The sequence below is a fragment of the Rhinatrema bivittatum genome, chromosome 6 (assembly GCF_901001135.1).
Source record: "Rhinatrema bivittatum chromosome 6, aRhiBiv1.1, whole genome shotgun sequence".
Classification (NCBI taxonomy): domain Eukaryota; kingdom Metazoa; phylum Chordata; class Amphibia; order Gymnophiona; family Rhinatrematidae; genus Rhinatrema; species Rhinatrema bivittatum.
Window position 1 is genome coordinate 218,582,126 of NC_042620.1, and position 25,282 is coordinate 218,607,407.

General features: G+C 42.4%; 1 protein-coding gene across 3 annotated transcripts in view; it reads right to left on the reverse strand.

Moving 5' to 3' along the window:
* HDX (highly divergent homeobox) overlaps window positions 1-25,282 on the reverse strand; it is a 200,913-nt gene that overhangs the window by 140,122 nt on the left and 35,509 nt on the right. For all 3 annotated transcript variants that reach the window (XM_029606566.1, XM_029606567.1, XM_029606568.1), the window contains exon 6: window positions 12,307-12,360. In XM_029606566.1, coding sequence (XP_029462426.1) covers window positions 12,307-12,360 — 54 coding nt within the window. The remainder of the gene's footprint in view (window positions 1-12,306; window positions 12,361-25,282) is intronic.

Consider the following 25,282-nt stretch of genomic DNA (forward strand, 5'->3'; position numbering starts at 1 on the left):
ATAGTCCAAACCCGAGAATATCAAGGATTGCAAGACTGTGCGAAAGTCACGAAGAAAAAGCAACGGTCAAAGTCTTTTGATAAGTGTAATTTGAAAAATGACTTTTTTGTCATAGTAGAAATATGATTAGACATTGAAAGGTCTGAATTAATTGTAACACCCAAACTAGTGGCATGAATATGATTTAAGGAATAGCCACTGCTTATTACCAGCTTTAGTAACATGGGATCTATTTTTTGTTGGGTACTTGCCAGGTATTTGCAACTTGGATTGGCCACTGTTGGAAACAGGATGCTGGGTTTGATGGATCCTTGGTCTGACCCAGTATGGCAACTTATGTTCTTATATGTGAAAAACTTTGTCCACATTAGAAGGCATTCCAGGGACAGGGAAGAGGCGGAAAGAAGATTGCACTTATGTGCAAACCTTTGTATTTCCAAAAGCAATCACACACCTTTTCCTTGGGAAATTAGCGAGTATAAGTGTGTATAGGAAGCACTCCGCGGGGTACTTTCCAAAGTGAAAGTATGCGACCGCTTGCACTTGAAAACTAGGACAAAGTCTGTGAGTAAAAAGTACCAGCAGAACTTATACCAATTCAGGCAGTTATAAAATTAGTCCCATAATGGGCAAGAGAAACATTCTCCATGCTGGACCCATGCAACGATAGCCCACTTTTTATTTTGCTCAATTTATCCAAAAAGAGTGCACGCTGCAAAGCTCAAATAACTCATAAAAGCACAGCAGCGCACCCAGTTCATGGGTTTCAAAATGCCCAATTCATGAATCTGTAGGTACGGGATTTAAAGTGCTAAAGATGTCACAATCTACACATTAAATTAATCCATCAGATCCTTGAGTTTAAGGCATGAACACAACAGTTCACAGATATTTACAGTGCAAGGTGGACCCAGAATGCAGCACGTGAATAATAAATTGTACGGTGCAAAGGTTAATTAGCCAAAAAAGTAAGCTTTGCACAAAATGATTGTTCCACTCTAATCTTTATTAAAATATAGGTGCTGCCTTTCAAGACCCATTTAAGTTTTCAAAATGTATGGTCTGGATGTGCTGTTCTGAAAAATTGGGAGAGCTGTTTAAAACGGTTTGGGGCTAATTAATGATCTCTGCACTTTATAGTTTATTAAATTTAGGTCTGTGGCTTTTAAGACCTACCCTTTGGACAGTGTGGAAATTCCATGTGTAGCATGTGTTTTGAAAAAGCTTAGGCATCGCTTAAGTCTTTTGTGCTAATGATTCTGCAATGTACAGCTTATGAGTTCATGTTTGCTGCATTCTAAGACCTTCTTGCACTTTAAAGCTCTATCAACTGCATGTGCTCTTCTTAAAAACCTTGATTTGGGCAGTGAGAATTAGCTCCTGGCACAATGCGGACATCTCCTCTCAGCACCTGGTCCATCATAAAAGGAGGCGCCTTGCATGACCAAAGCCACATATCATAGGGGGCGCCCCTTCGTTCCAGTTTGAGTTCAGTAAGGGGGAGGGGGGGTGACTGATTACTCCTCTTTCTGGATCTTTTTTTGTCCTGATGGGTAAGAGGAAGGGACGGGTTTAAGTTTTACATTCTCCAGTATCTTCCGGTCAACCAGTTCCTCAGATGTTTTCTGGAGCAGAAGAGCCCTTAAGCTTGGATAGTCCTCTCATTGCTGCCAGTGCACGTGGAGCAGCATCTGGCCAGCTTGAGACGGATACATCTCTTAGTCCCGAGCTCTGTTTGCCTCCTCCTGCACCAGATCCTGCAAGATTTTCTCTGCCATCCAGTGAGGTTATGATTGGTGGACATGATGGATTTACCCTTACGGTGAGAGTAATATCTGGTTCAACAAGGGAATAGGTAGTGGGTTCCATTTTGCAGAGGCCAGGAAGGATAAGCCTGGAGGATGTTTGGCGTGCTTTGGTGTTTCCAGACAAAACAATGTGTAACAAAATAGACTGAATCCAGGAAAGAAGAAAAACATTGAAGATCCAAGTTTCTGCCATTCAGTCTGGTTTTTTGGCCCAAGATGAGAGGATTTAAAACTCTTATGACTCTGTTACACAGAGTTTAAAATGACTTTGGTCAAAGATATTGTCTCTTTTTATAAACATTTTGAACTCTTTGAGAACAGATGAAAATCACTTAATTTACGGTTTTCGAATTTCCCACGTTCTTCTCCGATTGGTCCAAATAAGCTTATTTTAAATTATATGAAGGATGTTCTTGCTGTGGTGATCCTATGCCTATCTTCACTTTGTTGCTTTATATCTCTGTTAAAGAAAAAAGAGAAACCGATTCTAATGTAAGTCTCAAGTGTCCTCTTCTCTCTTTGTTTAACTGATTTCCTGCAATGATCAATGACGAAGATGATTTTTTTCCACAGGTCACAAAATCCAGGATTTTTCCAGATGTCTGTAGCAGACACAAAATAGGAGGCAAGCCTTTCTTCAACTCAGAGACAGGGTTATTAGTTTGGGTGGTACATTTTCTCTTTGCTAGCCTTCTAAATGTTTGGTTAAATTGGATGGTTAATAGGTATTCCTTTCTTGAACCTGCTGATTTAAAGATGCTATAAGACAACAGATTAGTTGAGATTGTTACTTCAACTCCGGTGCCTTTATAACTTGCTTTTAGAAATATTTGGACTCTTTTCCTTGCTGATAACTGAATCTTCCTTACTTTGGGTTCACTTCATTAATCTTCACTTCCCTTTTTGTGGTTTTTGATGAGACTATTGGATATTTTTCTTTTTCTCATATTCGTGATGGTTAATGCCATGTGATTTCTCTTACTTATATTGTTTCAAATTCTTTTGAGTTTTTGTAATTATTTGCTTGTATTATTATAATGATGAAAATTTTAAAGAGTTAAAAAAAACAAAAACCCCAAAACTTGATCTGATGAAATAATGAATGACAATTGATTTCTGAGGTCTTTAGCACATGAATTCAGACGTGCTGCTTTTTTGCACACATACCTACGGATTAACGAACTTGGCATACTGAAACTGTTGGAAGCGTACTGCATATCGCTGTGTTGGACTGCATTGAGTTAGCTAGTTACTAGGGCTTCCATACTGCACTGTATGTGTACTTGCTTGCTTCCCGTTTCTGTGCGAGTTGAGTTGCTGATTGCTTGCAGCTTTGTTTTTATGTTAATAAAAGTAGTGCTGTTTTACTGTGCTTGCAAAGAAAAAAATCCCCCATAGCTTGGTTTTTCCTTAAGAGGTATTCTCTTATCTAACTAACTCCATTGTACCACAAATATCTAACAGAAACCCATGAACCGTACGCGCTCTAGAGATGCGAAGGCCTGGGGGAAAAAAAAAAACAACCCAATTTTTGTGGGGTTTTTTTTTTTTTTGTTAGACCTTCTCATTTTTAGAGTGCTACTGTGGATTAATTCAGCATTCACACTTTTTATCATGCATTCTAATACATTCAGTAAACTAAAAAATTGGACTAAGATTGTATCGGTCTGGCACTGAATTTCTCTGTATGATAGCCACAAAAATCTTTTTTATGGAAGTTCATTTCTCTGATGCAAACAGGTCATTCGCCAGCTTTTCCCAGAGGCTGAACAATTCAACTATCAACTCTTGATCCAAGAACAGCTCATACATCTGACATAGTCTGCTAATGTATTTTGGATTCCTGAAAAGTAAGTCACTTGGAATTGGTATTGTGATGATTGACTCACAACCAGATTCGGAAGGCCTCCTGGCAGAGGATGCATGAACCCTTGCCTCCCTGTTTATGCAGAACATTGCTACCTGGTTGTCTATCTGGATCAAGACTCTCTTGCCTGAGAGGAGAGAGAAAGCCCTTAGTGAATGGCAGGTGGCTCTAGAAGGTTGATTTGCAAATGGCTCTCTTCTAAAGACTACAATCCCTTGGGTCACTTTGCTCCAGTGTGTACCCCCAACCTCTGGTGGAGGCTTCAGCGGAGAGAGTCACTTGATATATTAGGATGCAACAGGAGATCCACTTTTAGAACCTTTGGATTCACCCATCACTGAAGAGGTGCTCACCTATCAAGAGTAATAGAGATTTGGTGGATAACAGTTGATAGAACTGATTCCAATGGCTACAGAGGGCCCACTGAAAGCCCCATATGTGCAGACAAGTCGGAGGAAACACATGTACTGCCACAGCCATGTGTCCGAGAACAACAAAGACCAACTTTGCTGATGCTTGGTCCTGCTGCAGAAAAATCATACTATATCCATTAACTACGTGGCTCTTGACAGGAAGAAATATCTTCCCTTGAAGCGAGTTTATCCAGGTTCCTTTGGGTCAGAACCAGGTTGGACTTGGAGAAGTTGACCAGTAAAACTAGGAACTGAAAAGAAGGATCATCATCTTGATGGACTCCAGAACTCTTGATGGAGATGAATCTGTCACCAAGCAATTGTCCAAGTATGGAAACATGAGGCTCCCTGCCAACAAAGTTGTGCCGCCACAACTGCAATGCATTTTGTGAGAGGTCATTTTGTGGTAGTACATGATATTCAACACAAACCTAAGGAACATACGATGGATGGGTGAACAGAAATGTGCACATAAGTGTCCTTCAAATCCAGAGCACACATCAAAACACTCAATTGCATATAAGGAAGAATCATTTGTAGATAGCTCATCATGAAATCCTCCCACATCAACAACTTGTTCAGCTTCCACAAGTCCAGTATCTGTCTCAATCCCTGATTTCTTAGGATTGGGAAATACTGGGAAACAAATTCCTGACCATGCTCCTGCAGAGGGATAAGCATGATTGACTTCTACTGAAGGAGTGGCTCTACCTCCAGCTACAGCTAGGCAGATTGAGAACAGTCAGAACTGAAGACTGAAATCTGATCAGAGGAGGGCAAAAAAGGCAATAGGTAATCATACACTCCAAAACCTGGGGACGCCTGCACCTTATACTTTAGATCAAGCTTTTGGGTCATCAAAAGGAAATGATATCAGTATCTGTCACATCCTCATCTGTAGGTCCTTAAGGAGTCTATGCAGAAGAATGGCCACAGAGTCAGTTGAAGGTTGAAGAAAATGAAGAAGCCCAAAGACATTTGCTCTTTGTCATGAGGTACTGGGCTGTGTTTGGGGTACACCACCCGAGGAGCAGTATAAGACGGAAAGGCAGAATACAGTCCGGTATTCCACCTAGCTAGCCCTCTACCCTGCAGGTTGAGCCCTTGGGTTCTGGGGGCCAATAGGGTTTGGCTGCGGTGGCAGTACATCATTGTGAATCTGGTTTAGGCAAGGCTTAGACAGACTGGACAAGGCAAGACTGCAGACAGGCTAGGTAATCTAGAACAAGGCTTGGTCAGGTACACAAACTGGAAGCTTGGACACAGAGTGCAGGCTGGGTTTTGGCAAGGGTTGGTACATACAGGTCGAGGCAAGGCTTGGTATAGTGTTGGGCAGGAAACAGGACAAGGACTGGGTCTGCATAAAGACAGGGACAAAGCAAGAATATACATAGGCTGGGACAAGACACTGACAAGTTAGGGAGTGAGTGCCATGAATGATGTGTGTGCCTGAGATTGAGACCAACATGGAGACAGCAACTGACCCAGAATCCTCTGCTATCTTAGCTTTTCTGGCTATGTGAACTTTAAATGCTCTACTGAGCCTGACCTGGAGGAATTCCAAGGACACCTGGACAGCAGTTGAAGCTGGTGACAATTTGGTGACAATTTGTGATGCCTAATTATAGGGTCACAAGAGCAGAAGGCAATGGCTAGATCAGGGGTGGGCAATTCCGGTCCTCGAGGGCCGCAAACCAGTCGGGTTTTCAGGATATCCTTAATGAATATGCATGAGAGAGACCTGCATACACACTGCCTCAGTTGTATGCAAACAAGAAATGTTGAGTAGCAGTGGTCCAGTAATTGGTCTGAAGGCATCCCTGTTTAATTTCTTTGCTTCCCTGACCACAGGGGCAGGCTAAGCCACAACACCAACAATGAGGTGAAGCTCTCTATTGGTCAGAAAGGGGAACCTCTGGAAGGAATTCAGAATGGACTTACTCACTTCTTCCCCCTCTGATCCCTAAAACAACTCCCTCTGAAGGGGGGAGAATCTGTCACTTCTGGGAGGGAGTTTATTCTCCCTTCTCTTCCCACTGGGAACCCCTGTGGTGAAGCCTCTGGAGGACGTTGAGTAACCCCACTATGTGGGAAAAATTGGACAGGAGAGATACCAACCTCCCTCTCCAGTCTTCAAGACTTAAGGATGCAAAGAAATTCTTCATTAGTTCTGATAGTTGGACATCCACAGGCCGAGGGCCTTTTTGAGCTGCAGTTGAAGAAAAGACCTCTTCTGAAACCCAAAATTGGTTCATCCTCACTAAGGACTAGACACTAGTGGCACCAAGTGGAAGTTTGGAGCTGCAGCGGTAGTAGTAGTAGTAGCCTATTCCAAAGCACTCCATGCTGGCTGCATCGATACTTCTCATTACCTGGTTTTGGGTTTGATTGACTGCACTGGTGATATTACTTTCTGCCCAATAATTGAACTCCTGCGCTCTGCATCAGCAAGATCAAAGCTTTAGTAGGCTGTGCCAAGGAGGTGCTTCACGCCGAAGAAACAGAAGGCACCCTGAACTGTGCTGGACCCAGATAGAATAGGTGGCTCAGTGTCATGGGGGTTCTTCAAAAATAACAAGAGGCAGGTGGCATCTTATAGACTAACCAATTTATTGAGGCAAGAGCTTTCGAGGACAGAGTCTACTTCATCAGGTATTTATTTATTTATTTTATTTATTATTTTTATTATACCGGCTTTCATGACATGGATCACATCAAACCGGTTTACATTTAACAAAATGTACAAGATAAGAGATAACTCAACAACTGTAACAAGAGAATTGAAAGGAGAGTGACAGTTACAATAAAACAGGGAAATAAATAACTGGGAGTTGGAGGTAAGAAGAGGGGATTTAACTTACAGCAACTTATTTACAAGGTTACATGATTGAGTCCGATTAAATGTGGTTTGAACAGTGTGATATGTGGTTTGAATAGAATGATAATGATAACAATGTGAAGGTGATGGCAGGGAATGAAAAAGATTGTTATTCACCTACTTGATGAAGATTCACCTACTTGATGAAGTGGATTCTGGGATTATTGGGACAGATGATGAAAATGTGCAGCGGCTTTGCACATTGATAAAGGAATAAAACAAATATTATATTTGTAGTTTCTATGCCGCATTTTTTTTTTAAGGTCCTTAACTTCTATTAAGTTCTTTTTCTGTGCCTCTTTGTAAATTGATGAATTGAAACAATATTGCCAACATCATTAGAGCATGAGGTAATTTGAGCAAGTACAATTTTCTATAGATTTTGTATATGTACATAGACATTTGCAAAAGTAAGAAGCTGGCAAGTAATTAACTTTTTTTTTTTTTTTTTTTAATCAAGGTGACAGAGTCAAGCCATCCAATACAGAGAATACTAATTGGTTTGATAATGAATTAAGAAGATCTAGTTTAGGATGTGTTTGTTTTCACATTTTCAAGTATTTTTTTTTGCTAAGCATCTTTCACAATGTTATTGATATTATGGGATTTGTTTTATGCCAGTGCCCATTAAAAAAAAAACAAACCTTGTTAAGCCTGCTGGTATTTTAAAAAATGCATGCAAGTTGCTTGCTCTGAGAGCAGTAAGTGATGAACTGGCTTTTTCAACCTTAGGTTTCCTTTGATAAGTGATTTAAATTTATATTAATATTGGTTTTGTTTGTTGTGAAATCACTATGGAAAAGCACCACTTGTTTTGTTTATACTGCTGATTTTTTGTTACCTGAGATATATGTCCTTTGAACTTCTGTTATATATTTGCAGTTGAAAATCATGACATAAGTGTGATAAGTGATCAAAACTTTGGTCTTCCACCCAAGTAAACATCAGAACTAAGTCAGATATGTCAAACACACAACAGCGAGAGGCTCTGGATTGACCCGTATGCACTGGCGTGATAGTTTCTTCAACTTTGGGAACAAGTAATTTAATCTTTGTTTTAATCAAATCAAAACAGATTTACTTATGTTATGCACAAATCTGTTCTGCGTGGCAGAAAAGAAGAGGCAGAACAACTGCTCCATGACCTTTAAAAGCAGCTGCTCTGGGTTGCTCAGCTCTCCTTAAGAAAATAAGCCTGTTTCCGTTTTGATTTGCACCTCGCCTTTCCAGGCCACCAAAGAGGCGTTTCCCAACTGGCGGACCATGGCACACACTAGCGATGGCTGACGTGCAGGTGTGCCACACCTTTTCTTCCAGTCGATAACCAAAGCCCCATGAGAAGAATTCAGGCGCTGCGGCAGTCTTCATGTTACCTTTCCCCCCTACAATGGCTGGCCTGCAGGATGCCTTCCTGCCAGCAAGAGGGAGACAGAGAGAAGGGCTTATCTACTGCTGCTTCTGCTTCCACCCCCCACTCTGCAACTCAATCTGCACAGGTCCCTGAAGTCCCACACGTCCTGCTGGCCCCATGCAGTTCCAACTGCAGAGGGAAACTGGCAGAGGAGGAAGAAGCAACACCAGGTACATTGCTGCTGGCCGACACTTGGCGGTTCCAGGGCATGGGGAGGTGGGCGAGTGACAGGACAGCTGAATGCACCGGGGAGTGTTGGGGAAGAGGGAAGGGAAGAGAAAGTAATGTTGCTAAGTGAGAGGGGAAAAGAAGGTGATGATGATGGTGGGGGGGGGGGGGGGGGAGGGAAGAGAAAGTGATGCCAGAGGGTTGAAGGGAGAGGTAAGGGAAGGTGATGCTGGAATGGGGTGTGAAGGGAGGCAGAAGGAAAGGTGACAGTGATGATGATGATGATGCCAGGGGAGTGGGAGCACAAAGAGGAAGTAAAGGTGGTGATGAGGATACTGAGGGAGGTGGGGGACAAGGAAGAGAAGAGAGGTGGTGGGGATATTACCTACGGAAGCTGGGGATAGAGAAGAGAGGGGAAGGGGGAAAAGGTGAAGATGATCCTGGATGGGAGGGGAGATAGTGAAGGGAGGAGGATGAAGCCAGGAGACGGATGGGGCTAGAGGGAAGAGAGGGGAGAGTGAGAATGCCAAGGGATGGGGTGGATAGGTGAGGAGTGGAGGAGTAGCCTAGTGGTTAAGAGCAGCAGGCTACAAATCAGGAAAACCAGTGTTTAAATCCCCCTGCTGCTCCTTGTGACCATGGGTAAGTCACTTTACCTTCCGTTGTCTCAGTTCCAAAGACATTTTAAAAGCCTATGAGTGGATTTTAAAAGTTGCCCGGACATGCACATAATCTCCTGCAGCAAGTACATCTCCAAAGTTTTCAAGAAGAGGCGGGGCTTGGGCCTGGTCTGGGAGTTTTGGGGAATGGCCCAGAGAAACGTGCGTAAATGCTAATGCGCTCCAGCACACATCGAGGTCCCCTGCCACATAACTACTTCTGCTATGGATGACGTACAAGTTAAAAAAATAAAAAGGTTCTGGGGTAACTGGGGGGGGGGGGGAGTGTAGGTTATCAAACAGAGGGGGTTGTAGGATCTAACTGCTAAGTGGCCAAACCGGTGAATGAACTGGTAAATTGGGAATGGCGTGGGGGCACGCCCCTTTTAAAATCCCAGGATTTATAAGGTAAGAGTGGGATTTGCACGCCCATCTGCGCACCTGCTTAAAACCTGGCACACATGGGTAGAGGCCGGAATATTTTATAACCTGCACACATATATCTACGTTATAAAATGGTTGCGTCACTGGGAGGGGGCCGACGTGTGCATGCATGCCGATGTGCGCCAGCGTGCCGGTTTAAAAGCTACCATCCCAGATTTTAAGTCCACCGGGGGATAAAGAAATACCCACAGTACGTGCACGGAAGTGGAATGAAATGGAAAAAAATAAATAAAATTAAAAGGGGATGGTGGGGGGGGGGGGGGGGGGGTCATGATGAAGCGAGTCCTGTGCCGGATGTGCCATAACACAAAAAAAAAAAAAATAGAAGGGAACCCTCTGCACCAAAAAGGGCAGCCCAAATCGGCTTACAAGTCACAACATACATATATCAATACAACATAAGCATGCAAAAAAAACAACATTACATATGTGCTAACATTGCATTTATGCAAACCAATAAAAATATAATAATAAAAGCAATGCACAAGTCACTACATGATAGATATATATATATATATATATATATATATATACATACATATATCTTATAACAAACTGCAGCCATGGTGGATGTAGTATAATGAAACAGCTGAGGTAAGCGCTAAAGCAGGGGCTCCCAATCTATCTGGCGCCGTGGCACACCCGGGCAGAGGGCTCACCTCATCGAGGCACAACATCGCCTTCTCCACCCCCACCCCCCCACCCCCTGGCATCATCACCTTTCCTTCCCCCTCGGCACCAGCATCGTCACCAACACATTCCCATTCCTCTTCTTTCAAACCCCCCTCCCACACAGCATCATCACCTTTCCATTCCTCTCCCTTAACTCCCCCTTTTGTGTTAAAATTTCCATGCACACGTTAAGAAGATCCAATAACCTGGGCAGCTGAGCCTCTTTCCAGGGGCTGCCCTCCCCAGTTTGGCTCCCCTGCGACGCGCCTCTCTGCTATTATCCTACTGGCACATTTTAAAACTGCTACGCAAGCCGAAGCCGGGAGATATGTGCACGTCTCGCGCGGATTTCAAAACCCCGCCTAACGTTTTTCACCAAAAAAAAAAAAAGAGGCGGGGCAGGTCGGGACGGGCCCTGCACCACGAAGTCTGTGCGCAAGTGTTTAAGTTTACAAGCACACGCCGGGAGTCCCCTACCGCCTCACTTTACTTCTGCTACGGAGGGCGGGTAAGTCACGTGACAAAAAAAAAAAAAATGCCAGTCAGCGGTGTTTTAAGGCTCGGGGCTAATAAGGTAAAAGGGAGGCAAGTTAGCTAGGGGGTTTAGGAAGTCCTCTCCTTTACTGGGGCAAAGTGGGAACAAACTGGGGGGAGAAACAGGTAATTGTGTCGGCTCGTGGAGCTACTAAAATTCTCCCCACTTACGCGCGCGTAGATACAAAATCGTGCGCACATGTACGCGCCTACAGCCGATTTTATAAAAAAAAAAACACATGCGCGTATGTTACAATATCGCTGTGTCCACGTGCGCCCGCGCTTGGGTCTTAAAATGTTACTTCTTATGGAAAAGCTACACTGGGCTTTCACGCTCTCATTTCTTTTAGGACTGTGGTATTGCTCCCTTCTATTAATGGTGGATTCTGAGTTGGCAGATAGAAAGGAGGGGAAAAAAAAAAAAAGAAAAAAGTACTTTTTTTTAGTTGTTTCTTAGAATCAATGAAGCAGTTGTATTATTGATCATAAAACAACTGCATCTTTAAGATTTCATTTCAAGTTATAATTGCTTGATGCCGATTACAAAACTCTATAAATATAAAGAAATAAAAATCGCAAGCATGATTAGGTGCACTATTTGTCGTTCTTTAGCACGTAGTCGCATGTGTGATGTCATCTGGACTTTTGTTCACCTGCCTCAATGAGACCCACCTTTCTGGTGTGCTTTCAATTTGGTTAGGAAACCAGAGATTTAAAAAAAGATTAAAAAAAGAAAAATCACAAAAATCCCACCGATCTAAGCAGATTTTACTTTGTTAGGGTCTGAGAAGTATTTCTAAGGATTTGGGATATTCTAAAGGCACAAATATATTTAAAAAAAAAAAAAAAAGGTTTTGAGCAGAGACAATACATGCACATTTCTCAGTTGTATGACAGCAGGACTTCTGAAATAAAAGCTAAAAACCTGTGCTGTTCTCAAAAGGACAAGAAATGCCTCCCACCCCCAATCCAATAATACTCAACCCTTCAGCTTCTGAAAAGTACCAGTATAAGGATGAAACCGTGAAATATATACATGAGCCCGGTGGACTGCAGTATAAATGATTACTTGACACTGCTTAGCAGTTACCAATTCCCGAAAATCTAAGTTTCAGCACACTTTTAAATGAAGGTGAAAGCAAGCCCTTACCTACATGCTTTCCACTTATTTTAACTGTTTCAAGTATTTTATATATATATAAAAAAAAGGGCAAAGTATGCTAGCACACACTGCCCATGGAAATAAAAAGATTGTGGATTGATTCTGTAATGCAGTGACATAATGAAATGGGATTATGGGTTAGTTAGCCTGCCTTCCTGTAAATGACAAAAGAGAAAAAATGTGTACCTTGCCAAATATGCTGAAGAAAAATATACACATTCAAATTAACACTTAACACCATTCCCATTCATGAACTTAGGAGGTCATCAACTAATCGAAATCTTACTTACTGTTCTTTTTCTGGAACACCCTGTAATCCAAGGCACGGTGAGGTTTCCTGAAATCTGTAGAAGCAACAAGAGGATTAGCAATACCAAATCCAAGGTTTTCATTTCTAGAACTAAAGGTGCTGTGCAGTACTATGTGCACCTTCCCAAGTTAAAAAACATAATTCACTTTCTGGAACATCTCAGTTTTAATAAATTATCAGTTTCATGACCGACTCTAGGGACACCCAACTATTAAAAACCATCTAGTGCAAGCGTCTTGTGGGGGGGGACACAGAGATTTATACAGATATATCTCCATGAATACAGGTATAGAGAATATAGAGAACAAGATAGCCAGCTTTCCACCAAGAGACTGGAAAAACAAATGGGCACATGTATCTTCCTTGGAGCCTGCACCCAGAAGAAAAAAATGTGATTGTGATTGTATTAGAACATTTCTAAAGTTTTCTTTTCTTAAAAAAAATAAAAAGCCCAAAATAAAGGAAACTGATTGAAATGCAAGAAAAGTTGTGCAGTATTACAATATTTCATTCCAAGATAAATTTGAGCAACTGAACTGCATCGTTTATTTGATGATCTGTTGAAACTTGTAACTTTGGCTCATATTTTTTTTTTATCTGTATCTTATCAAGATCTGTCCCGTATTTTTTTTTTCATCCTCTTCTGCAAGTCACCTCTCCCTATTCCCTTCCCATCTATTCATCACTGGAGAGCCATCAATGGAATTCTCCAATAATCTCTCATCTACTGCCACATCTTCGTATGGTCACGGGTCCAGTACTGCAGCGACCCGCTGTGCAGAGAGCTGGAAGGCTGGGGAGAAACTGAAGAGAATCTCAGAAATGGAAGAACTTCAGCTTTCGGGTTATGCAAGCTCGAGGTTCAAATTGGGACTTGGAACTTTTTGCTAACAAGTATATTTTGAGAGCTATACCTTGCTGCTATTCTTTGAAAGCAAGCAAATGTACCATCTTCACTGTGGATTTTCCCTGTGGATTCTGTATTTTCTAGTACCTTCTGTAAAATAAACAGACAGTACAGGAACCACCCGTTCTGTTTCCAAGGAAGTGATTTCCTAGGGATGGACTTTGTGTCTTTAAGCAACTTCCTGTGGTTTTCTAAGCTGTACTTCAAAGTCTGAGTTATTCAAGACATGTTCCCGCCACAGAGGGATTGGGGACCCCTGTCCAGTGAACTAACAACTCAGACCAGGTCCACTGCTCAATCACCTTCTACTAAGAACCCAGGAACCAGAGAGGGGTTTGGAACCCACATAACCAGCCACCAGTTACAAGCTCATGGGCGGTTTTGACAAACAAAAAGTGAAAGACGAAGGCATAATTAAAACAAAAGCCAGAATCTTACATGTAAAAACCCCAAATCACTCTGATATAGTAAATGATCTAAAAAAAAAAAAGCAAGAACTACATTAAAAGGTAAATGTTAAAAGACCAGTGCATGCAAAAACCAGGAGGTACACGGGTATGTCTGGCCAGCACATGCGGCGCGGATTTTAAAAGGCGCCCGAGTACACACGAATCTCCCGGCACGCATACGAAATAAAAATTTGCAAAAAAAGAAAAAGGTGGGGCTCGGGCATTTACGCACACAAGCGCAGGCCAGGATCCCCTGCCGTGTAACTTAACTACTGCAGTGGATGGCAGGCAAGTAACAAAATAAAAAATGCTAGTCTAGTCAGCGAAGTTTTAAGGGTTGATGCTAACAGGGTAAAAGGGAGGCTATTTAACTAGGGGGGGGGGGGGTTAGGAAGTCCTATCCCTTATCTGGGCGAACTGGGAACAAACTGGGAGAATTGGTAATTACGTGGTAGAGGTGGCACTTGCGCGCACCTATAAAGAATTGTGCGCGCGCGCGTACAGCCTATTTTATACCATGCACGCATATACGTGCGTATGTTATAATATGGCCGCATCCTTTGGCGCAAGCTGGCATACCCGCGTGTATGTACGCCCACGTGGCTGTTTCAAAGTTACCGTCTAATTCTACACCAAAAAAAAAAAAAAAATCTGGCACGTCAATATTCCTTCATCAACGTCAAACATTATGTGTTATTCAATAATATGTACATCTTTCCTCTCAAGGAGAAAGAGACATAAAACAATTACACAATAACTCTCTTTATTCATTCAGAAACAAAAAAATTGATTTTCTTGCTGCAAAGTCTAAAACAGATGAATAGATATTTCATTAATTTGAACTGAATGGTTACAGCTAATTAGCAATCAGGACGTCACATTGTTCTACAGTAACCAAACATGAAGCCCCATCCTCATTTTGTATAAACATGCAAGCACTCTGACAGCTCCAGCCTAAATAAGATATGTACAAAACAGGATCATTTGCAAAATGTTAGCAACATGAAACTTTAATAGCTCAGCAGTTAAAGCAATGGGTCAGTATTCAGAAATGAGGCAAAAAGGCTTTAGAGTGCCTCACTGTAATGTTTTGCAGGGATGAACCTGAATCATGTAGACTCGAGTTATCAGCATTAGGAAATGTTTCTTCACAGAAAGCGTGCTGGGTTGAACAGAACTGCCTCTCAGTGCAGATGGTACAGGCAAAACCAGTTACAAAGTTTCAAAGCTGCATGGTACAAGGAACAGAGAACCCTTAATTGCAAAGAGTCAGACAGACAAGCCATAGATCAACAACCTACGCGCGTATCTTATAAAATCCGGCGTACTTTTGTTTGCGCCTGGTGCGTGGGCACATTCTATATTCCCAGTGACTATAAAGTGGGGGGCTAATGCTTTGCTTGCCACAGAACTAGCCCAGAATGGGTACTACTGGTAATATATTAAAAAAAAAAAAAAAAAAAAAGAAGACTATCTAGATCATGCCCCTGGAGAGCTTCTGGTAATATTTCAAGACACACTCTTTTTATGACATAAATTAGCAGCAGACTATTATTGTAACTCTACAGAGTCTCGGCCAGCTGTGGTTGAAAATGGGACATTTATTCTTACCCACTTGCCTGGAAAATACATACAAGTCATTAACAACGTGATCAACTAGCTATGATTACATCACCTCCTAAAGCACAAAGAAACGCTCCTGTGCATGGAATTTACAAAGTTGTTAAAAAAAAAAAAAAAAAAAAAAAGAGTAGACAAAGCACAAGATTCTGCACTGGTCTTCCATCTTTCCTGTCAAATTTCATTATGGCCTGTATGAAAAATTCAAATTTTCTTGTACTTTTCTTGGTTAAATAAACCAGATGATTACTTAAAAAGCTTAAAAAGCATTAAGTAATACTTAATGCTTTTCCTGAAAAGCGAAAGGCTTCATAAAAGAGCCATGTATAATCTGGGCATTAGGTCATTGCTTCCCACCCAATAACTATTCTTTACAAGCAAAATATTTTTCAGAAAATGGAAAACAAAAAACGTTTTCTGCATATTGGGAAATGTTACGAAATGAAAAAGTATGCACGCGTCACACAGCTCTAAAAAGGGATTTGCCCTGATGTGGACGGTAGGATAAAGTGTACAAAAGCCAACACACTGGGTTTGTGGGGCATGGAGGGGGTCAATCCAGGACTCCCACAAATCAGCAGTCTGAGTAATAGTGGCTTTAACTTCTGAGCTTAACCAGGTGAGCTCATTGTATTCCTGCAAAAAAGGTATAGCTAAAGGCTTCCGTTTCTGGTGCTGCTACTAAAGCTCAAGGCAAAAGCTGGAACAGCTTAAAAACATGAGGCCACAGGAGTAAGTCCAAGAAACGAAACAGGAGAAGAAAACCGGATTGTGACTCAGTTAAAAATAAAAATATTTTTAATGAATTGCTCTGTAAATGCAGGGTTATGGTTAACTAAAAAAACAAGGATGGCAGTATAGGGGTTATGGGGGGTTTTTTTTGTCTTACCTGTTAGTACAGTTTCTCCGAGTTTTTTCATAATGGCACGCACCGCGAGTATAATCTGTCCTGCCAGCAGGCAAAGACAGAAAACATTCCAGAAGAGTGCTTTCACTGATGGTGTTAGCAGCCGTTCTGCCTCAGTCATCTTACTTCCAGAGCTGAAATTCAGCTCCAGGCATTCTATTATTAGAGCTTTGCTATACTTAAACACTGCTTTAAATAATCAATGTTAGTTACAAATTAAAAAAAAAAAAAGTGACTGTCTGTGTCTATAATTTATCATTAAATTAATAAGCAGAATGATAGTTCTGTTGAAGGTTGCTTGGTAACATTCCTCAAGGCTCTGCAAAGCTTGTACTGAACAGGACTGAATGTTGCAAATAAGGAAAACACCATGGGGTGGATATATAAGAATGTGCTGTATCGTTTTTTTGCTTATGGAATTTTATTTAATTTTTTTTTTTTAAATATATAAATCAGTTCTCATGGTAAATTAGTGTATATCCCATGCAGAGAGGAGATTTATACACCTGAAAGAGTCGGCATGGCCCACTTGATTCACTAGCTCCCATTTTTTCCCCCACCATATAAGACTCTTCAAAGCATAGGACATGTATTGGCTCATGAAGCCAAAACCAGGCCCAGCAATACGGATTCATTTCCATGATTGCTTCTGCTGTTACAAAAGAACAGAAGAGAAACCAAAATGAGCATGTAAGAAAAAATGTCATCCTTCTAGAATGCTGCGATTAGCATGAGTCCAGGGCTATACCAGTGCAAAACTAAAGACAGGAAGAGAAAGAACAGATATCTATTCAATTTTGTCCAGGTCATGCAGACACCACCCACTAAAATCACCCTTCTATGCAAAGCAGCACCTACTGACATCCATGCATCTGTTACAGGGCCTTAAGAGTACATGGAGGCATGCCAAAGAGAAAAGTCACTTGGAAATCAGCAAGTTCTTTCATTTCAGGAAGTTAATACTCCCCTTGTGAAGTCTGTTCTCATGCACCTAAAAAAGGATAGTTTTCCTGTTCTGAATATATATATATATAAGCTTACACAAAAAAATTCTACTAGATCAATCTGATTGACTTTACCCACATTAAGAAAGGTGGAAGGAAAGCAAAACGATTAATGGCATGGTTAAAAGGTGAGGTGAAAGGGGCTATTTTAGCCAAAAGATCTTCACTCAAAAACTGGAAGAAGGATCCATCAGAAGAAAATAGGATAAAAGCATAAGCACTGGCAAGTTAAATGTAAGACACTGATAAGGCAGGCTAAGAGAGAATTTGAAGATGGCCATAGAGGGAAACACTCACAATAAAAACTTTTTAAACTATATTTGAAGCAGAAAGCCTGTGAGGGAGTCTGTTGGACGACAGGATTATCAAGGGTTTAAAGGGGCACTTAGAGAAGATAAGGCCATCGCGGAACGATTAAACTATTTCTTTGATTGGTGTTTACTGAAGATGATTTTGGGGAGATACCCGTTCCAGAGAAAGTTTTCATGGGTGATGATTTAGATGAACTGAAGAGTAGTAAATCACCTGGACCAGATGGTATACACCCCAGGGTTCTGAAAGAACCAAAAAATGAAATTTCAGACCTATTTCAATTAATTTGTAACCTATCATTAAAATCGTCTGATGTATCTGAAGATTGGAATATGGTCAATATAGCCCCTATATTTACAAAGGGATCCAGGGATGATCCGGGAAACTATGGCCCGTGACCCTGACTTCAGTGCTGGGAACAATCCTGGAAAATGTTATAAAGAATAAAATTACAAAATATCTACATAGACATGGTTTGATGGGACACAGCTAACATGGATTTACTCAAGGGAAGTCTTGCCCCACAAATCTCTTACATTTTTTTGAAGGGGTGAATAAACATGTGGACAAAGGTGAACTGGTAGATGTGGTATATTTGGATTTCCAGGAGACATTCAACAAAGTCTCGCATGAGAGGCTTCTAAGAAAACTAAGTCGTCATGGGATAGGAGGTGATGTCCTTTTATGGACTGCAAGCAGGAAACAGAGTAGGATTAAATGATCAGTTTTCACAGTGGAAAAAGGTAAACAGTGGAGTGCCTCAGGGATCTGTACTTGGACCGGTGCTTTTTAATTTATTTATAAATGATCTGGAAAGGGGTATGATGATTGACATGACACAAAATTATGCAGAGTAGTTAAATCTGAAGTGGATTGTGATGAATTGCAGGAGGACCTTGCGAGACTGGAAGATTGGACATCCAAATGGCAGATGAAATTTAACGTGAACAAGTGTAAAGTGATGCATATAGGGAAAAATAACCCTAGCTGTAGTTACAGAATGTTAGGTTCTATCTTAGGAGTTACCACCCAGGAAAGAGATCTAGGCGTGGATAAAACATTGAAATCGTTGGCTCAGTGTGCTGTGGAGATCAAAAAAGCAAACAGAATGTTAGTAATTATTAGAAAGGGAATGGAAAGTAAAACAGAGGATATCATAATGCCTCTGTATTGCTCCATGGTGAGACTGCACCTTGAATACTTTATGCAATTCTGGTCACCGCATCTCAAAAAGGATATAGCTGCACTGGAGAAAGTACAGAGAAGGGTGACCAACATGATATGGAAAGGCTGTCCTATGAGGAAAGGTTAAAGAAGTTAGGACTGTTCAGTTGGGAGAAGAGACGACTGAGTGGGGATTTGATAGAAGTCTACAAAATCATGAAAAGACTTGAACAAGTTAATGTAAATTGGTTATTTACTTTCTCAGACCAGGATGCATTCCATGAATTTAGGAAGTAGCTTATTTACAACAAATCGAAGAAAATTCTTTCACTCAGAGCATAGTTAAGCTCTGAAATTCATTGCCAGAGGATGTGGTTACAGCAGTTAGTGTAACTGGGTTTAAAAAAGGTTTGGATAAGTTCCTAGAGGAAAAATCCATAAACTGCTATTACGGTAATTAATAAGCAATAGTAGCGTGTGATTATCTAATGTTTGAGTACTTGCCAGGTACTTGTGACTTGGATTGGCCATTGTTGGAAACAGGATACTGAGCTTGATGGACCCTTGGTCTAACCCAGTGTGGCATGTTTTGTGTTCTTGTGTATAAAGTTGAGATAAATACCTGCACAAATAGTATGAATTGGCCCACTAAAATGTCTGCTCAACCTATCTGCAAGTTACAATTTTTTTTTGCAATATGGCCATAAATATCTCTTGCTATCAAGGCAATGTAATCTCCTTTCTGTAGGTCTAGGCACAGTTTCTCAGTTCAGGTGGAAAATGGAAATTTCTTTTAGTCATCATGACCAAGAACTCAGCTTTCATCAGATTCCATTCTATGAAGAAACACCGGATATTAAGAGCTGCAATAGTATATGCATGAGTATGAAGGAAATTTCTGCACAACAGAGAGCTTAACAGCATCAATTTGTATCCTGGAGAGCCTTAGGATCTTTATAGAAATCCCGTAGTACTTGTGAAAAATTATTTCAATGAACTCAAAATGCTTATCTTAACAAATCACAAGGAGGCAGACTGTAAAAGCGTTACTCACGCAAATATGCCTACATATGCGCGTATGTGAGCTGTGCATGAGCAATTCCGATCTTAAAAAGCTGCGAAGTACACACGCATATACAGAGCACGCGTCAAAAAAAAAGTGTTTAAAAAGGCAGGGCCAATATTAATTCCGCATTTTAAAACTGGAATCCGCGACGCATGCCGGCTTGTTATCCGCGTAACTTTACTACTGCTGCAGATGAGGAACAAGGCTGTAAATCTCAAGTTTTGGGTGAACAGGGTGAAGGTTCTGGGTCAACTTGGGAGCGTGCAGAATAAAGAACCAGAGGAGTCTTGAAAACCTTGATATTAACTGGGCAAACTGGTGGACTAATTGGAAAAACTGGGTTGTCCTTTGCGTGAGCGCGTTTTAACATCCGCCTACATACGCGTGTAAAAGCCGGCAAGTCCTAGGAAAGATATGTGAGGTATGTTTTCCCAAGCAATCTCTTAAGATTAGGCACATACTTATGCACGGGAGGTGTATTGTAAAATATACGTGTGCAAGTGCGTGCATGATTTAAAATTGCAGCATCTCTCTGTTCGCACGCTGAAACGTGCATCTATGGGCACATGGGCAATCTTTTTATAATTAGCCAGAAAGATTTGTAGCAAATATATATATTCCGGGTGCACAGTGGTTTTTCATTTGGCTTGTAGTGTTATGCTCCTGCCCGCAAGAAGTGTGGGCAGGCTCTTACCTTTTCACAAACAGCCAGTCAGGCTGCTGACGCTGCTTCTCTTTCCTTGAATCAGCTGGGGCCGTTCCCGCAGCTGCTGCCATGCGGTCGGCTTCTCTGCTCATGTTTCTGCCTTCCCCCGACGTACTGCTGCGATCCTGGGACCTTTCAGCCAGCAGGGAGGCTGTCCCTCCCGGTGCCTGCTACAGCCCGGGTCCTTGCCTGGCTGGGAAGCCGTCCCTGCCAGTGCCTGCAGCCTGCTACAGCTCTCTGTTCTCTCTGCCGGTGCCTGCAGCCAGCCTTACCTCTCTCTGCTTCTTCCTGCTTCTGTCCTTGCAGCTGGGAGCTGCTCCACTGACCTGCCTTCACCCAGCTCCAGCCCAGGGCTGCTCCACTGCTTCCTTGGCCTTCCACGTGGCTGAGGACGCCACCAGCTTCCAGCTCTTCTCTCCAGCTCCCTAGGGCGCGGGCGCGCGTCTCTCTGCTCCTCTTAAAGGGCCAGACAGGTGTGGCCCCCTGCTGACCCCTCCCTGGGCGTTGTCCACCTCAGCCCTACTAAAGGGCTCAGCTTTCAGTCTGTCTTTGCCTTCGCAAGGAGTTGGTCACTCCTGAGATCCTTCGCTCCAGGAAGTCGTCCGTGTTCCAGCACTTCTGCAAGGTCCTATGTTTCTTGTTACCTGTCGGAGCTCCTCGTCCAGTCCTGATGTCTGCCTGCCGTTCCAGTCCCAAGGTCTGTCTCTTGATCCAGTCCTGATGTTCCTGCTGTTCCAGATGTCCATGTTCCAGCCCTGAGGTGTGTCTCCTGTTCCAGTATCTGTGTTCCAGTCCTGATGTTCCTGCTGTTCCAGATGTCCTTGTTCCAGCCCTGAGGTCTGTCTTTATCCTTGTTCCTGATTCTGATGCTTTAACCTGCCTTGTGCTGCCAGGAGTGCAGCGTATCCTTGCCTTGTGCTGCCAGGAGTGCAGCGAACCTGCTTCCTCTTTCCTGTGCTCTCCCGCTCTCTGCGTGGTCCGCGACCAGCCTTCCAGGGCTGAGTAGGGCGCGCATGAGGCAGGGTCGTCCGCGACTCAGTCCCGCGGGTGGTCTGAGTAGGGCGCCCTGAGGGACAGTGCCCATGTCTTCCTTCAGCCCTCGTTCCTGATTCCACCTCTGTGCATCCAGTCCTGAGTCCACGCCTGTGCCTGTCCACGTCTATGCATCCTACACCTCATTCCTGAGTCCACGTCTTTGCCTGAGTCCACGTCTAAGGATCCTGCATCTATGCCTGAGTCCACGTCTATGGATCCTGCACCTCGTTCCCGAGTCCACGTCTATGCCTGAGTCTCGTCTGAATCCATGTTCCAGTCTTCGCTGCCCTGGCCTCCATCTGGCATGCCGCTTCGTGCCGTACCCTGCGGCAGGTCCGAAAGGGCTGGGAACGGTCGGAGGACTGTTCACAAGACCAACATTGCGTTGTTGGGTCTTCCGAAGCGTGCAGGTCCCGAGGAGGGCCTGTCTTCCATGTCTCTCCAGCCCTGCTCCCGTCCAGCCCATGCTCGGGCATGCCACACCTCCCGCGGCACCTCTTCAGCCGTGGCCCAAGGACACACATCACCCAGGAGTGGGATCGCTCTCCTAGCGCCCCACAATATTGTAGAGCACACTAACAAAAAAAAAAAAAAGTGGGAAAAAAAAAAAATAAATGAAGCAAAAAATTATGAACTTTTTTGTCTGCACACCCAATATATCTGTGAGAACGGTGTCTTCTCGGCCAGTCTTGGGAGATCAATGCCACTTTCTTCTCATCTTTGTAACCTGAAAAGCAGCCTGAAGCTGATAATCAAGCTGTTCCCCTGCTGGAGAGAAAAAAAGCCAGTAATGTGGGCAGGCTGCCGCTGCTAACAGCGAGGTCATCCTTCTGGAACGGGCTCTGGCTCTGTAAGGAAAGCACCAGCCGAGCTATTATGGGGGAGGTGGGGGGTGACATCAGAGAACAGGCGTGTTTTACTGTAGCGCTCTCTTTGGGTGCAACATCCCTTCTGTGAAGCCTCCCTTTGCAGCAATGTAAATCCCCCATCCCAAATTACATTTTTGTTTAATTTAAAAAAGGCAAAAAAAAAAAAGTACCAAGACATTATAAAAGATCATTATACCCACTCACCATACAGATGGAGTGTGGCTGGCAATCAAGCGGTTTTCTTTTGATTTGCATAGTTTCTAACACAGGTTCACAGTAGAAAATGTTCAACTTTCGTACAGTACTACAATATCTAATATTCTCTAACCTTGACTACTGTAACTCCCTACTTCTAGATCTTCCTGCAAGCACTTAAAACCACTACAACTATTACAGAATGCTGCAGCAAGGCTCTTGACAGGATCCAGAAAATATGATCATGTTACACCCTCGCTGATGGCTCTGAACTGGTTACCAGTACAATCCAGAATCTACTATAAAGTAATAACGATAATATTCAAAATCATTCATTCCAATAACACCGGACTGCTAGGAGTGACACTACAGCACGACAACCCTAAACGAACACTAAGATCCCAAAATAAAGGTCTCCTGAATATTCCCACTATATGGAACACACATTTGACTCAAATAAGAGATATTCTCCATAGCAGGTCCAAAGCTCTGGAACTCTCTACTGGAAACACTGTGTGTGCTATCAGAAAGAAAGAAATTTAAAAGTGAATTAAAAACATGGCTATACATTAACGCATATAATTTAACTTAAACCTCAGAATATATGGACCCAATAAAAGACAAGACAGACAAATGATAATCGCATCATGAAGAATAAATCAAATGAGAGAATGCATGATTCTCAAACAAACCACAGACTAAGAAGTGAAAACTACCTTATTATCTGTGATTACAATCACTCCTTGCCTTATGTTCTGGTCGTAATTCCATTTGCCCCAGAAACCATCTCTAGATAGATAGAAATTAATACCTACATGTGAACTTCAACATCCTAACCAATCGTTTTGTTACTATGAATGTCATCTTGTAAACCGTTGTGATCTATACATACAACAATACAATGGGCCTTGCTACTTCCAGCCCAACTTGTGTCTATTGAAAACGTTTTTATTTTGAACAAGGCCCAATATTTCTTGGATTTTTATACTATCACTGCAGAGAGCTGCCCTGCACTGCTGTTTTTTTTATCTAAAAGATCTTTTTTTTTTTTTGCAGTAATTTTCTTAAAATATGGACAAATGAATTAAAAGAATTTTTAAGAAAAGTGAAAGACTGCAGTATTAACTGTATGAAGCATGAACTCTAGGAGGCTGGAAGAATGGCCCTTTACTTCCACTAACAGACCATATACCAGTTGTACTCTAACCGGTCATCAGCCCACCCCCTTACCCCAGTTTTCAGTATATCAACAAAGCATATGCATGAGACAGAGTTACATGTGTGCCTCCAAAGTACGCCGATAAATTTAATTTACAGATGTGTAGGCTGCTTTTTCATGGTGAAACTAATACAAAGCAGCATACAGCAAAACAGTGACAACGTAAACAATGCAACAAAAACAAAACATTGGTGCACTAAATAAAATGTATAATAAACCACATCTCAAGCAACTTAAAATATAATCAATATTCATTTAAGCATAACAGCAGGATCAAGTCAAAAGGAACAGGAAGCTCCAATTAGATTATCTTATAATTTACAGTACTTACCTCCTCATATTAAAATAAGTAGCAGAAGCTAAGTTAATCTAATTATTCAAGCACATTCATTAGGGATATCTTGTAAACCTGATTCAGAAAAGGTCCTGAGACTTGCCACTGGCCCTCTTTGGTATCTCTAGCAAGTCACTATCTCCCTGTGCCTCTGGTACCCAGCTGGAAAACAAGGCATTGAACTTAACCAGACTTACCTCTTCAACACATTTTTTTTAAATTAATTTATCAATATTTGCAAATGACCAACACAGAAGCTGTTACTAGATTCCAGGAGAAGCAGACAGAATACCTACTGCACTTACAGGATGATACAGTAAAGTCTGTGGGAGAGCGGGCGAACGACCACTCGCCGGTGCGCGTGATACAGTATTTAAATTAGGCCTGGCGGTAAAAACGGGCAAAAGGAGAGGTGGCTGTCAGCGGGTTTGATAGCCGACGCTCAATTCTGCCGGCGTCGGTTCTCGAGCCCGCTGACAGCCACGGGCTCGGAAACCGGACGCCGGCAAAATTGAGTGTCCGGTTTTTGGCCCAACAGCCGCCGGCCGAATTCAAATTTTTTTTTTTTTTTTTTAACTTTTTTTACTCTTCGGGACCTCCGACTTAATATCGCCATGATATTAAGTCGGAGGGTGCACAGAAAAGCAGTTTTTACTGCTTTTCTGTGCACTTTCCCGGTGCTGGAAGAAATTAGCGCCTACCTTTGGGTAGGCGCTAATTTCTGAAAGTAAAATGTGTGGCTTGGCGGCACATTTTACTTTCTGAATCGCCCGCACATACCTAATAGGACCATCAACATGCATTTGCATGTTGCGGGTGCTATTAGGTGCCGCGGGTTGGACGCGCGTTTTCCGCCCCTTACTGAATAAGGGGTAAGGGAAAACGGGCGTCCAACGACGGAGCGCACTGTACTGTATCGGCCTGTTAGACAGGTCCAGATTTTGATCTTGGTGACAGACAGACAAAATGAATGGGCTCCAGTAGTATTCCTCACCCCACTCCCCCCCCCCCCCGCGCCTTGAAATGTGATCGTATTACTGGACTCAGTAAAAATGGAGGTCGGCATAATCCAATCATGGATTCTGGGGGGGGGGGGGGGGGGAGAGAAGGAAAAACACCACTTCCCCCACCCCTCCAAAAAAATACCTAGATGATGTTTGCCCTTCTGC